General features: G+C 39.1%; 1 protein-coding gene across 1 annotated transcript in view; it reads right to left on the bottom strand.

The window, feature by feature from the left end:
* The window catches only part of cacna2d1a (calcium channel, voltage-dependent, alpha 2/delta subunit 1a), a 144,169-nt gene that overhangs the window by 51,554 nt on the left and 76,835 nt on the right, over window positions 1-15,780 (bottom strand). Inside the window, 3 exon segments of the mRNA XM_036576782.1 lie at window positions 4,404-4,454; window positions 5,198-5,267; window positions 6,380-6,511. Coding sequence (XP_036432675.1) covers window positions 4,404-4,454; window positions 5,198-5,267; window positions 6,380-6,511 — 253 coding nt within the window.

Here is a 15,780-nt window from a genome sequence, read left to right as displayed (position 1 = left end):
AGCACTGCAGTAACACTGACATGGTGGTGGTGTGTTAGTGTGTGTTGTGCTGGTACGAGTGGATCAGACACAGCAGTGCTGCTGGAGTTTTTAAACACTGTGTCCACTCACTGTCCACTCTATTAGACACTCCTATCTTGTCAGTTCACCTTGTAGATGTAAAGTCAGAGACAGTAGCTCATCTGCTGCTGCACAGTTTGTGTTGGTCATCCTCTAGTCCTTCATCAGTGGTCACAGGACGCTGCCCACAGGACACTGTTGGCTGGACATTTTTGGTTGGTGGACTATTCTCAGTCCAGCAGTGACACTGAGGTGTTTAAAAACTCCAGCAGCACTGCTGTGTCTGATCCACTCAGACCAGCGCAACACACACCAACACACCACCACCACGTCAGTGTTACTGCAGTGCTGAGAATGATCCACCACCCAAATAGTACCTGCTCTGTGAGGGTCCATGGGGGTCCTGACCACTGAAGAACAGGGTGAAAGGGGGCTACAAAGTATGCAGAGAAACAGATGGACTACAGTCTGTAACTGTAGAACTACAAAGTGCACCTATATAGTAAGTGGAGCTGATAAAATGGACAATGAGCGTAGAAACAAGGAGGTGGTCATAATGTTATGCCTGATTGGTGTATAGTACTGTTGACGTCTCAAAACATACCGCTCACTCCCCAGTCCATTTAGTTCATAAATGAAAAATAAGCTGCAAAACAGCCAGTTTTTAATTCATTGTTTCATGATAAAACAAAGCATTTACATATATCCACCTATTCAGCCTACAGCAGTTTAGTCCCTCCTACTAAGATGTGTTTCAGTCCAGACTGCTTTTTGTATGAGGCACAATACAGGACAGCCAATCAGAACAGAGATTATTTACATCTATCAGTCTTAAAGGCACAGTAACAAAAACAGCCTGTTTGGAAAGGTTGGAAAATGGTCATGTAAAAAAGAACTATGACTGTTTTTGGTACATAAACCCACACTAAAGCTATAAGGGACAAAAATAAACTACGAGAAAAATGGTGGATATGGGCCCTTTAATAAATCCCAAGTGATTTTGAGCTTCTGACTCACTATGAATTTGTTTATCACTGAAGTACATCGAGTCTGAAGTATCATTTCCAAGCAAAACAGAGTGCTGATGCCTGCGATATCAGTAATATCAGTAACCTTAGCGCTGTAGAACACACTGCGCTACAGTGCTCACTGGAGATCAGTGGTTCATATTGAATTATTGAAAATAATAAGTGCATACTTATCAAGCTTATTTTGTCCATTCATACTGCTATAACAAAATGTACTGCTTATTAAAGAGGAAAATTACTACTATGGGAAAAAAATTATTACGGAAAGAAAAAAAATTGCCTCAGTCTTCCAGTCTCTGACGTAGCAGCTGAAATGAAGCATTTAACAGGACATACCAGAAGGCCAGCAAACGGCATTGGATACGTGGACAGACATAGAGGCACTAAAAAGCCTTGAAGGACTACAGTCCTGAGGCTTTACATCTAACTTTTATAGGCTAATAACCACAGTCTGATCATTCAGAGAGGTGTGTGGGATTACAGCATCTATCATTAAGCTAATTTGAAAGGCTCTACAGGACCACTTAAGCCATCACCATACAAGGCCTTTCCCCACGAGAGTAATTATACAACAAGGGATTCGAAGCTTCATAAACGGCTTTGGGATGTAATAACTCTCATCATCACATGCTTAAATGCAAAAGAGTGCTCATGCTCCCAGACGATGATAACCTTACAAGCGATTCTTTACTCAGTAGCAGGATTAGAGACTGTGTGCTGTGCACATGCTTTGTTTTCTCTGAGAAAAGCGATGCACTGAATTTAACTGATTCAAATGTGTGCATCATTTCAACACTGATACAATGTTCCATCGACGCAATTTTGTCTTTCAGTTGATTTAAATCACGACAGCTGCAATTTTAATTATATGATTCAACAATGTTTCAATGTCTGATTTTTCAGACTTCTGCAACATTCAGTCATTAAAATGTAAACAGGGTCATTCAGAGTGTTTTTGATGTGAAATGGTTCACTGTAGAGAAATTTACAGAATCAGATGTCTTCACAGTGGTGGCCATAGGAACCAGGAGTCACAATGCCTACAACACAAATATAACCATTTATTCATTATCCAGAACAACCAGCGAACCTGCACGGGTTTATATGTAATGTTGATGATGGTAAAATAGTGATAAATCTGAAAAAAAAGAATTTTCTTCAGGAACTATTTTGCCCTAGAACATTCTGCATGTACTCCTGAACTATGAATGTGCATTAAAAAAAACATTTTAGATCAAAACTTTATCTTGGACCTATTGCAAAACAGCGCTTGAAATTATCGTAAAGCAATGTTTGAGGCATCAGGCAGAACATCCGAAACCACCCATTTCATGCAACAAAAGGGGGGGATCTTTTAAAGGCATTGAACGCTTCAGATGTCTGGTTCCTATCGCCACCACTGTGAACAATTCTCCACACTAAAATATTTCACATTAAACCACTCCGAATGAGTAACGATCTTAACGATTTATACATATGGGCTTTCCCCAGTAAGAAACGTCGGCCTTCTATCAAACTGACTGTCTCAGACACATTAACGTTTGCATGCATGTATACATAATCATTAATGATTTTCTGTTTGCCTTGGAATTAAATTTCAATAATAAGCCTTCAGTTCAAAATCTCTAAGCAAACTCAACCCATGATGGAAGTTTTGGGAGAGAAATGAGTGCTTAGGAGTTTCCTAGTAGTGGGATTGCTAATCACTGCTTCATGTTGCGTGCTAATGGGCATGAGCTAACAAACACACAGTGGAGTAGAGTAAGGATGCAGGTAAAGAATGCTAACACAGAATAAGAACAAAGTTATGCTAATACACTGCAATATCAACACCTACAGCATGCAAAACAGTGTAGAATTATCTGGAGCTCTTTCACAAGGCAAATCTTTTTTCATCTGTTTTTGTCCCACTTGTTCAAATCCTCTGTATTCATAAGCTGTTAATATTCATCGCGCTTCACATCAGATGTCTCATAAACAACATTAAAACGATACAGTCTGTCAATCACATTCGCCAATTATATCTGCATTGTGCTCCCAGCTAAAAGGTAAAAATTGATTTTTTTTTCCCCTCATTTTTAATCACCCTCTCATCTAGGCTTGGCATAGTGCCACAGTGCCACTTTTTACAGCCTTCTTCGCTCACTCAATCTCTCCCTCCATCTGTACGTATATCTTGTATGCAAAACTTGGAACATTCCCGGTTAAATTACGTTTTGTTGATATTCTAAGCGAAAATGAGTTAACATCCTATGCAGAGAGCACACTTAAATATGACATGTAATTTGCATGAGACTGTACATTTACTATATGGCCAAAAGCATGTGGACACCTGACCATGACACCGATATGAGCTTGTTGGACATCCCATTCCAAATTCAAGGGCATTAATATGGAGTTGACCCCACTTTGCTGCTACGACAGCCTCCACTCTTCGTGGAAACTCATTTCATGAAGCTCCTGACACTCAGTTCTCAATCTGATGCTGCTTCCAGAGGCAGTTTAGAACTCTGTAGTGAATGATGCAACAGAGGATAGATGATTTTTATATGCCAAGGCGCTTCAGCACTCAGCAGGCCTGCTCTGTAAGTTTGTGTGGTCTACTGCTCCATGGCTGAGCTGTTATTGCTTCTGGAAGCTTTCATTTGACAATAAGGGCACTTATAGTTGACTGGGGCAGATCTAGCAGGGTAAAAATTTCATAAAATGACTTGTGGCAAAGGTGACATCCTATGAGAGTGTCACATTTAAAGCCACTGAGCTCTTCAGTATGTTCCCATTCTACCACTTAATAATTAGTCTGCATAGGGATGTCTGCATACTTTTGGCCATATAATGTACATACACTATATGTCCAAAAGTATCCAGACTCCTTCTAATTAGTGAATTCAGCTACTTTGAGGTGCATCTACTGTGTTCTCTAGTGTCTTTGGGATGAGCTGGAGTAGCATTTGTGATTCAGAACATTTGTGATCATCCAACATCAGTAGCTGACCTCACTGATGCTCTTGTGGCTGAATGCCTCATGGCAATGTTCCAGCATCTGGCAAGTCTTCCCAGAAGAGTAGAGGCTGTTACTGCAGCAAAGGGGGGTCAATTTGATTATTGATACCCTTGTTTTCAGAAGAAACACTGGATGAGGAAGTTTTGTCCAACACAACATGTATGTTAGAATCAGTCTTACAAGCAAAAATAGCACACTATGTGGATTCAACTAACCATTGGGGACAAGAATTTAATATGTTACATGAAATTCAACATGCCAGTCTCGTACAGAAAAAATCTCTATCATGAATGAAGAAAGGCTTGACTCACGCATCCACCAAGATCAGCATGTCCTTAGGTGAGGCTGCACCTTGAATGTACCTGCGGTTCAGAACGCACACATACACAGTCAGAAGAAGTGGTTAAACATGAGAGAGAATTGTAGAATTGAACTGTTAGGCAGCTGTTGGGCAGCTTCACTCTCACTCACCCACATACACACACTGTAAATGCTGAAATCTTTTTACATTTTCAAATAAAAACTGCAAATAAGCATTTTTCAGTGTGAGGACCAGCCATAGAAAAAACTGAATACAGTCGTACGCAAAAGTCTGAATCAGTCAAATTACATGTTGAGTGATTTTATTCTATACATAATTTCTATTTATTGTATTTATTTAAAACTACACTATGCATTTTTATTGTTACAATTAAAAGAAGCATTATTATTGAGTCAGGAAGAAAAAGACACTAAAATATGGAGTGCGTGTGCTGCTGTGAGTCGCCCTGTTCTTTCATTCTTACGTACACTGTGTGCAATTACACACTTCCACCAGCGAGGTCTCCAAATCCCCAAATTTTACATAGTGTAGTGTGACATACTGAAAATTACATATTTTATGTTATATTTTTCTTTCAAATGTGTTTAATTGAACAAATAAACTAAGTATGAATAACTAATATAAGTAATTACGTGTTAAAATGTGCAGAATGACACTGTGGATGTGTTATTTTCACAAAATCAACAAAATGTACACATAACTTTTGTATACAACTGTACATGAACAAAAACACATACATACACACCTCCTATGGACGTACACCCACCCATACTCTATACTCACCATGGCCTCCTCCGTACATCATACAGGTCGATTTTATTGGGAGTTTTCCTAGTATCCATCCACGGGGAGGCTGGAGAGAGTATTGAAGGAGAAAATGAGTTTATTATAAAGTTTTCGAAATTAGGGTCTCAAGGTGACCTACAGTGATCAGATCTTTAAACGTGTCAAGTTATGTGACCTGTAAACATTCTGAAAGCCGGGAGAGCTCTATTGTGACTCAGTGTTTACTGTGTGTGTGCATAGAACATGTGTGGGTTTACATGTGTGTAAATGAAAGCGGGTGTAATTATCCTATAGAATGCCTGGGAACCTGTGAGTGTGAGATTCTGACATATAGTACAATGTGTCACACTCTGATCTCTTTACTCTTCTCTACAAAACAAACAAACAAACAAGCTTCCCAATTGTTTGGCTACAATGAAATAAGCAAAGTGGACCAGGCATCTACTGAGATCAACAGACCTTCTAATAAACCTTTTGCACATGACATATTTTTATCTGATACTCCATCCTGCTTTTAATCTTTAATCAATCTTATTATTATTATTATTTAATCTTACAACAATTTGAATCAGGCACATTTTACAGAGCACTATAAAAGCTTCCAATATTTTATAAGTATGCAAGTAAACAAAGGCAAAGATGGTGCTAATACTGATATCAGTGGATTGCTGACAGCATTATGTTTTGTGAGTTTTGCTTGTAAATAATACTTTAGACTTGATGCACTTCCATGATAAACTAATTCATGGAATTACATTAGCTGAAATAACTATCAAGAAAGCCATTAATGGAGCTCTTCCCATACACTGTCTGTGACGGACAGCGCTATATCGCACAGTCACAGCAAGAGCATATGAGCAGCTGAGCACCTGGCATTGAACTACCAATGACTTGTAGGGTCAAATTCAGGAAAATGCTTTAACTGTGTTAAAAAATATAGTGTCGTTAGTAATTTATCAAGTTACGACATTATTAACATTATTAATGGAACTCAATTTTATAAAATAAAAAAATTACATGTTTGTTTAAAAAAATGGGGACCAGATAAACGTTCCAATAGAGCGTAAAAAAACAGTGCCATCCTGGAACCCTACAAAGAACACAATTCATAAACACCACCACACTCACACACACACAAACAAATGCACAAAGTCTGAGCTCACAGGGTGTGAAACTGACCTGGGAAGTATCTGGCCAGTCCAGTAGCGCTGCCAAACACCTGCCACAGCAGTGAGGGGTCCTCCTCCTTATTCTTCTTAAACGTCTCATCCAGTGCTTCCGTCCAGGACAACTCATTCAGAACTATAGTGGCTGCAATGCACGCACACACACAAAACAGTACACACTGGGTTAATGCCATTCTGTACCCAGTGTGTTAAATGCTGGATCTTTGCAGCAGCATCATTAGCCGTCTAACATTCTCCAATAATCTCACTATGATATACGAACAGATTTCTCCCTTCCAATTCAGAATGTAGGTTTCAAGTTTTCCCAGTTTTTCCAGTTTGTTCACTTGTTTTTTGCATTTCAGATTTCAAAGGTTTTCTCTCCCAAAAGAAATACATGTAACACTAATCCTCAATGACTCCTTTTATCAACAGTGATAGCCTTAGCGAATAACTTTTGTCTGAAATACATTGTACAAACCCATAAATGCTCACTTGACCTTTTCAGCCAATGTACAGCACTTTAAATGTGTCGCCCTACATCTCAGCTAATAAAGCTAAGAGCTAAGTGTTCTGTATGGGAGCAGCATTTGTAATACAGAGCAGTAGGGTGGGCATGTTGAGTCTGAAGGGAAAAGACTTTTGCAGAGGGGCTATTAGCTAATGCAGCCTAAATGTGATTAGGGGGAAATGGCAGCCCTTTTCCTGAGAAAACGAGAGATCACGACTGACAAGAAACGGCCCACAGGCACTGTGTTAAAGACCAAGTGATGTTTACACAAGTGTACAGGAAAATACAAACAAAGAATAATTTAATTTTCCTATGTAGCATCACTGGGTGATAACTGTAGTGAGCCCTGTTTTTGGAGACAACCTTTCTGTGAACGTTTATCTAAACGGGAGCTTCTCTGGATGCAGGGTGTCATGTATGTAATCTGTGTCGGAAATGTTTTCTTGGTATAATCTACCTTATTCCTGCATCCCATGATGCTTTGAGTGACTTGTGGACAAAATTCTGGCGAAGTGAAAACAGACAATACATTACAGGCTAATAACATCCTAACCTGTGGGAATCAATACAATTGTAAATAATCCTTTAATAATAATTGTTGGGATGCTTAAATGCTTGTGTGCCGATTTTTGTAGCTGATCTGTGAACAGAAACCTGAACGTGCATGAGTGAAATAATTTAGCCTGATGATTCTATTTATTGCTGACACAAAGCACTCACACTAATAAAGTAATGCCATTACACAGCAGTGTCTAATGTAGAAATCTGTTTTAACATGGTAAAGTAGCATGAGATTTTAACCTTAGCTCTAGTTTAAAACAGACATTTTAAGCTTGTAAAAGGCCTGCAAGTAACATTCTTTTTTGTTTGTCTCAGTTTTTTAACTCTATTCAAGGTCTGAACCCCTGCTGAACAAAACAGAACAGACCATGGTCTGCATTGACCAGCATATCAGCATCCAAAACAAAACATGTGCTAGTTTTGATGGTGATCAGCTATGCCGGTCTGGTTTTCCTAGCAGCGCTTGAAGTGTGTCTTTTATTATTGTAGTTTTAGCTTGTTAGCTGGTTAGTTTTCTGTTGACCTGCTTAAAACACAGTTACGGTGAAGTTTATGTTTTTAGGTTTTGGAGTTGTGGTAGAGTTGGCTCAAAGTGGCCTGGAGGTTACCATGTTGGCATGTTTGCAAGAAGTTCGAGCAGAAGGCTGGTTACATGATTCTCTTGCCCCGTTTCTTTATTGCACATGTTATCAAAAATCCAAACAGCACTATAAAAGATCCATCACCATGATACTCGCACACAACTATTTACACACAAAAAAATAAATAAAACTCAAATGCATAACAGGCATTTTGTTATTCTTCCTTGACTATTCTCACTTAATCTCCCTTTCTAACTCAGGGTGCATATCGGCAGCGAGACTAGCCATCTTACTTGCAGCAGTTAGACCTCTATGACTAGACTGGGCCTCTCCTTAAATACCTATAGCCCCTCCCAGTGAACCAAACCAAAATTAAATTCAGGTATTCATCAGGCAAAATAGTCACCTTCCCATTCACAGTACAAACATATTCAGCATATACTTCAAGTACATATCTCTACAAATGTCACTCATGTGTTCAATATTTGCAATTAGTTCATTAACAGTTTTGTTTTTCTTTCTCCCCAGGTTGACCTGTGCACCCCCTGTCCCTGTGTCCCTCCCAGGCCCGCAGACCTACAAGAGGACCGAATGACCCGGGCCGTCACTCTTTCCAGGAAACTGTCTCTTTACGTTAATTAAAATAAAAGGCTTAGTCATACCTTTGTTTCTTTTAGTCTTGTTGCTGTTGGTGATGTGCTAGACCAGCTAGCATCATCACAGGAGTTTAAAAGACTTTTCAAGTTTTACACTGAATTATTTATTTATTTATTTATTTAGATTGTTTAAACACCGGAACACTGTGGTGTTGACAAAATTCCATTGTTACCGGTATAACCAGATATACATTTTTGGTCATGTGTGTGAATTATATGTAAAGATAAAATGTTTGTAAATTGTGTATTTGTATTTTTAAGGCGCATATTTGTAATGTACTTTGCATAAATAGTGCAAAACATGGTGAAGAAATATTTTAGTTTACTATATTTCCGTACAGCGATCAACTGGCAAACCTGTCCAGGGTGTATCCTACCTTCCACCCGATGACTGCTGGGATAGGCTCCAGCCCCCACCCCCCGTGACCCAGAAGGATAAGCTATTCCGAAAATGTGTATGTGTGTATATTTTCGTAGGTCTTTTTATGTATACGCCTATATGTATATAAACACATACACATTTTTATTGGCTACCGAGTTGCATTACTTCTACGTTTTTTTAACCTATTTTCTACACTTTCATAAATATTTATGTATCAGCTTTAGCAGATATGAAAATTTTGAAATATCGCTATCTGCTTTCAAATCCCATATCGGTGCATCCCTAGTCCTAAAGAGTCATAATCTAATCTAATCAATATCGGAAAGTATTCTGAGGTCAAGTCCTTAAGAGGTAAACATCAGCGGAGCATCCAGTGCTAATCGAGAATTATGTGATTGCGTTTGTGAGTGAGAGAGAACGTGTGCACGTGATGCATCCCCCGAGACCACTCATTCATTAACCTCAGCTCCAGGAAAACACACACACACACACACGCTCCCTGCTCCTGTCTCGCATCATCATGCACCTCCACAGCGTGTCTTGCTAATCAATATCAGCACTGCTGTTAGACCCCGGGGCCGCTGCCGTCAGCTGCAGCTCTATTGATCATGTTTAAGTGGACCCATCAGCGGCCCAGCGTCGGCCCTAATGAGAGAGTCCAGCAGGCCGCCTGTAAACACATCCGTCTTCATGCATGCAAAGTACAATTCCCCCAGGGTAACACTCTGTACGCTACCGCTGATGGAGACTTACTGGAGTCAGAGGGTAAACGGGCCGGCCAGAACCCCAGCCAGAAGCACTGGTCAGTCAACTCACCAAACAGACGGTCACCCTGTGGCTGGAGGCTGGGCGCTCTCAGCGTTCTGAGGGTCTGAATGTGTGTGTAGGCCTTTCAACTGGGGCTTGACCCATAAAATTGGCTGATGTTAAAGGGGTCAGATCACTGGAAACTGATTGTCTTTCCTATCTTTCCTATTTTAAATGAAACAATTGAATGGTTTAAACTACTGCTTACTTCCCAGTCCATTCAGTCCATATACTGTCACTATCCAAAAAAAGCATCTTTATTTGTTTTGATTTGTCCCTTACATTGTGTGAACATTTCATGATGAATGGACCAACAGAAATGCTCCAAAATTAACGGAAATAAAACCTCTTTACATGCACTTATATTCAAAGTAAAGAACGTTTTGCCTTCTGTAAAGATGGTGGTATAAAAGCAATAGAACACTAGCCACTAGGTTGCTATAGCTACCGCTGTTATGGTCTACAAAAACATGAGCTAACTTACAATGTAATGACTAGAGTTCACTGAAGAATTTTCTTTAGTACCAAAAAGTAGTCAGGTATTGCTTAGAAAACTAATATTTATTAAAAACTGTACCTAAATAAGAACATTGCTGCCACATTTGCTATTGTGGTGGTTACAGTTGGCGAATTCCAACAAAACAGGCAGCGGCCTTTGCATGGGATGATGAAAAGTACTTGTTTGTTATTAATAGTGGATATTTCAAAATGTCAAAAAAAAAGAGAACAAAGAGAAAAACTAAAAGGTCCAACAAAAGTGGCCATTTGAGCCAAGCAGTAAACAATGTTGACCCCTGCTAATGAGAGGCATCACAATCAAATCACTCAGTAAAGCAGTGTTTAACTAAAACTACTAGAGTTTAATTTTTAACCATAGAAAAAATATATTATCCGATGTTATCAGACTTTTTACCTCCTTAAATTTCATATAGGTGATTCATGTCACGATGTTCACGTCAGTCAGGCCCCATTTTCAATACTCTTGCTTATGTGTGCATGTGAGTGTGTGGGTGGCAGAGGTCCATAAAATCACTAATGACCAAACCAAACGCCTCTCCAGCTCCCAGCCAGTGAAAGAGAGATACGACACCACCCAGGGGGCACCATCAATCTCCTCAACGTCTCTCTCTCTCGCCATCCCTCACTCTCTCACTCTGTCTAAAACCCCCCACTTCTGCAAATCGATCAAACTGTCACCATTCATCCCCCTCTATTTCCATCACTCCATATCTCTCTCCTCTGCCTCTTACATCTCTCATATCTCACACCTTTGGGCTGTTGTTCCAAGTGTGTAACCTGTATGATCTATGACACGTAAGAGGAGCACCATGAGCAAACACATATGCACTCGCACGCACACGCTGACAGAAAACACGATGATGATGATGATGCAGTCACGGTTGAGGATGTGGAAACAGTTGCTGTGGCAATGGCAGTGTAGAGTAGAGTTCAGCTAAACTGCAAGATCAGTTCAGCCTGGAGTCAATAACCATCCCATGAGAGAAGACCATGTGAACACTATGACAAGGATGGGGATTATAAGGGGTTTTGGAGAGGCCTGACGCCCCAAATAAGACTTTAACGACCCCACATGCAGTGCCGGGAGCGGATAGCTTCCACACACACAGCGGACCACTGGAAGTAAACCCCAGACCACAGATTTCAGGAGGACCAGAGATCGGTTCTCTGGACCACTCCCAAGCTCGAAAACAGCTCTCAGACTTGACCAAACATACCAAAATATGGCATTTTCTGCTAATTATTTTCTGCTATTAACAATTTCTATTTCTTTGCATGACATGACAACTCTATTGAAGCTAATATCTCATCAGTGAAACATTCAGAGACCAGGTCTTATCCTCTTTAACTCATTAAGACTTGCCCCCAAAGTAGATGGACAGCATGTGCTTTACACATTAAAATAAATCTGACACCACACTATTACATCACTTTATTAATGGAGAAGAGTAGAAACAGTTACTCTGTGTCAGCATTAAATGGCTACAAGTTATTGTGTTTTTAAGTGCAATTATTTAAAAAACAAAATTAGACACAGAATGATTAAAAGAGCTGTAGGTGACTGACTATTGGGAAAGCTGTACAAAATAAAACAAATGAATTTATAATAAAACATCCAGAAAGTCATGTATTTCAAATGCAGCAATCAAATAACATAAGAACACTGCAGTACGAGTTAAATGTATGAATTAAATCAGATAAATGACTCAATTTTATACAGTTTATAGAGTTCTTTTATACAGTTACATACAGTTCATGAAGTTCTTGAGGTCAAAAGTTAAATTTCAAAGTCTCAATCAATAAACCCAAACAGTGTCCAGTCATAAGTACAGGTTCAAACTGTTTGTCTGTTCAAACTGTTCTTTCGAGTAGTCACTGACCAAACTTTCCTTTCCACTGTCAATGTTTTATTATCTTCTAACTGGCAATATGTGCCTTCATTTCCCAGCCTGGCAGCTTTTCTAGATATTGGTTGAATATGAACTGGCCCCCCATAGTGCACTATTTGCTTGTAGAGGCCAATATTCATGATCTATGTAGTGCAGTATACGGCGAGCAGGGAGCCACTGGAGATTCTAGTGCTCAGAGGGAGGTCTCTCATTTTCTACGCAAAGATGAAACAGGGCTCACTTCCAAATTACACTAACAGCACATTTGTAAGTACATTTCTCTTTGCATATAGTATAATTATAGATAAGATGGCTTAACATCTATTCCAATTATCTATGCACACAATCATACTATGTTTTAGCTGAAGTGAACGGTAAAATAAATAAAGCAGTTTAAAAATAGGTTGGCTTACATTAGCTTTTCTTCTTTTATAGGTTTAACAAAGTCATAAGCAAAAGTTTACACAACTGGTCAAATGACATGTTTTATTGATTTTCTAAGTGAAAATAAGAGAACACACTTCAATAAGCCATTTTTCTGCTAATATTACTGCATAATTTCAACATATTGTGCACAAAAAATAACCAGAGTTCAACATGTTTAAAAAAAAACATTAAAATATTAAATGTATTTTTTCCCTGTATGTTAAATTCATAAATAAATTCACAAATGCTCAAATGGCTTATGTCATTACTGATATTTCTGACTGATTACATTTTAGTGTAAATACATATTCTAACAGCTCAGTCTGATTTTATTTTCCCAGAAAACTGACCTAGGTCTGGATTATCTCTGGATGACCTCTGGCCAGGCTTCATTTGTAATTTTCACTAAAGCGTGCCCCCAGCGTGACCAGATAATGCGATTTTACTTTTCCACATAGAAAGCACATCAACACATCTACTGTTTCTATTTTACTTTCCAGTTAATCCCTGTTACCATACATGTACAAAGGCTCTTGGTTTGAGAAGAACTCCAGCCTTTTGTATCCTCCATCTTTTGTTTCCTTGTTTATCCTCCCACCTGCTAGTCAGCGCTCGGCAGACACATATCTGCTCACGTAACTGAATACGGATATCAATAAGGCATTCCAACACACTCTGTGCTGAATGTGGTTAAGATCAGTCTCCAGAAGTGGTTCGAGTGATCTGATCGTAATCTGATCACATTGTGTCCTGAGTGTATTTACACCTGGCTGTTCATACAGTGGAAATGTTGATTTAAGGTGTAAACAGCTCCTGAAAGTTGCTTTTAGGCAGTCAGGCAATTATGCGGCAGTAGTAGTTTTGATATCACCACTTTTAAAACTTGTTAACCTTTCAATCCTGCAGCAGATAATTAGCTGCGTTTTAATCTACTCTTCTTCGTTCTTCTTTAACTCCTTCCTCAGTTAAAGAAAACAAAGCCAAAGATGCTGAATGTACCACACATTATATGTTAGGCTTGAGAGAGTTAAATGTGATTTAGGCCACTTTACAGGCTACATGAAAGGACTGTCCAAACAGAGGTGAAAAAGCAGACTTTTACTTCACTTAAAAAGAAGACAGAGAGAGAGAGAGAGAGAGAGAGAGAGAGAGAGAGAAATGCATGGAAGCAATTTGTTCTTTCCAGTTGAACATCCAGCAGGTTCAATGAATTAGGGCATTTATCGATAAGCAGGACCGAGAAAAATCCATTTGGGTGGGAACAAACTGAGGGTGAAATTTCTAAGTCAATCCAACACCTTCTAAAGGCGGAGTTCAAATTAATGCTGCATTGTTCTATAGACAGGCCTGCCATTAGCTTATGGATGTACCACAAGTAAGCATGGCTGAAAAGTCCCCCAAAAAACTCCAATTATAGAATATAGTATAATACAGCGTTTCTGTAAAACTGCTTTGTGACAACACCTGTTGTAAAAAGCACTATATAAATAAACTTTGACTTGACTTTGACTTATACAGTAGTGGCATGTGTGGAGAACACATTACATGCAGTAAAAATAAACACTACCTCTTACAAGGTAAAAACATTTAGGTAACGTTAGCTTTTCGCTAGCTTCTTTAGCTTGCATTATCAGTTGTATTCACTGGACATTAAAAGAACACGGAACACAGCAGTGGTTTTTAAACTACGGACTGTGGCCCCCCAGTGGGACATAGTGGTGCTACTAGAGGGTTGTTTTTTGAGGGGAGCAGGTTTTAGACCTCTCCCACAAGTATCTAGATATTTTTAAAAATGTAGTCTTTTCCCTCAGTTTTCAAACAGATCTACTCAAAAATGTTCACATGAGCATGCCAGCCAAAATTTGATGTCACACACCTCAAGAAGAACATTGTGAGCATGCACGCTGCACAAAATATAGAGCGTGAAACAAAGCTAAAGCAGAGGCTCAGTGAATGGGGGTAAATGAAGCTAGACAGCTAAAGTTAAGCTTGTTTCTAACCATTTGTTTGGTTGCTTCCTTTAATTTTGGAAAGTAGAAGGATGTATTTCCCTTAAAAATCAAAGAAAAACCGATCTGTATCTTGCCATTTTTCTACATCAAATAGGACTGGGGCAGTAGGATGCTAGTGCTACTGCTACTGAGTGCTAATTGGTTGGCGAGCTGATCAGCTCAATGGCTGAGTGAAGCGCTTCACACTCACTAACATCATGAATGTACATTAGACATTGTTAGAAAGTCAATAGTTTTCAAAAATATAACAGCAGTATTGAAATGTTATATACTGCTCTGTATATAAAAATGATTTAGCATTTAACAAGCTATACTTTTACACAAAAACTCCATTGAAGCCCATTTATTTTGAATTCACTTGGAAGCGCCCTCTAGCATCTGAAAAATCTGGAAGACATTATTGAGTAGCAATTCAGCTCACCACACATTTTCTGTGGAGGTTTTCCAATAACTCGATTGCGGCGTGTTACAACTGCAGCAGACTTTGAATTGCAGGTCAGGAGATTTCTGTAAGTTGATATTTTAACACAGGTTCAAAGTTGGATTTTGTTTGAAAATAAAAGCTTAAAAAACTGCTTGCCATGGCTACACCGATACTGCAGTTCAACTGAGCACAGGGCATTCTCACACCTCTGTACTACGGTTTAATAAAGGTAAGCCGAATTTCATTACAAACATGTTAATAACTTCCAAATCACTCGCAAACTGCTTAGCAAACAAACAACCCAGTTGTCATTCATATTTCAGATAGAGTTTTGCATATTTAACACATGAAAACAACTATAGACATATACAAGTTAATGGTGTGATTTCATTGTCTTCAAAAAGCTGTGTTTTCCAGTCCACACAGAAATACTGGGTTTTCAAAAAACACCGTTTTCAGTGAAAAAACACCACTTTCATGTGGGTGGGAGGCCAAAAAGCAGAGAAAAAACTGTTTTCAGACATATCCGGATATGTGTGGACAGGGCCTTAGAGGCGTACCCTTGTTTGTGGCACAATCCAGCACCAAAAGTTTAACGTTTTAAGTTTGAAGTTGTCCCCAAATGTGTATTCTCATTAAGAGGTCA

This window comes from Colossoma macropomum, unplaced genomic scaffold (assembly GCF_904425465.1).
Source record: "Colossoma macropomum unplaced genomic scaffold, Colossoma_macropomum, whole genome shotgun sequence".
NCBI lineage: Eukaryota > Metazoa > Chordata > Actinopteri > Characiformes > Serrasalmidae > Colossoma > Colossoma macropomum.
This window is presented reverse-complemented; position numbering and strand designations above follow the sequence as displayed.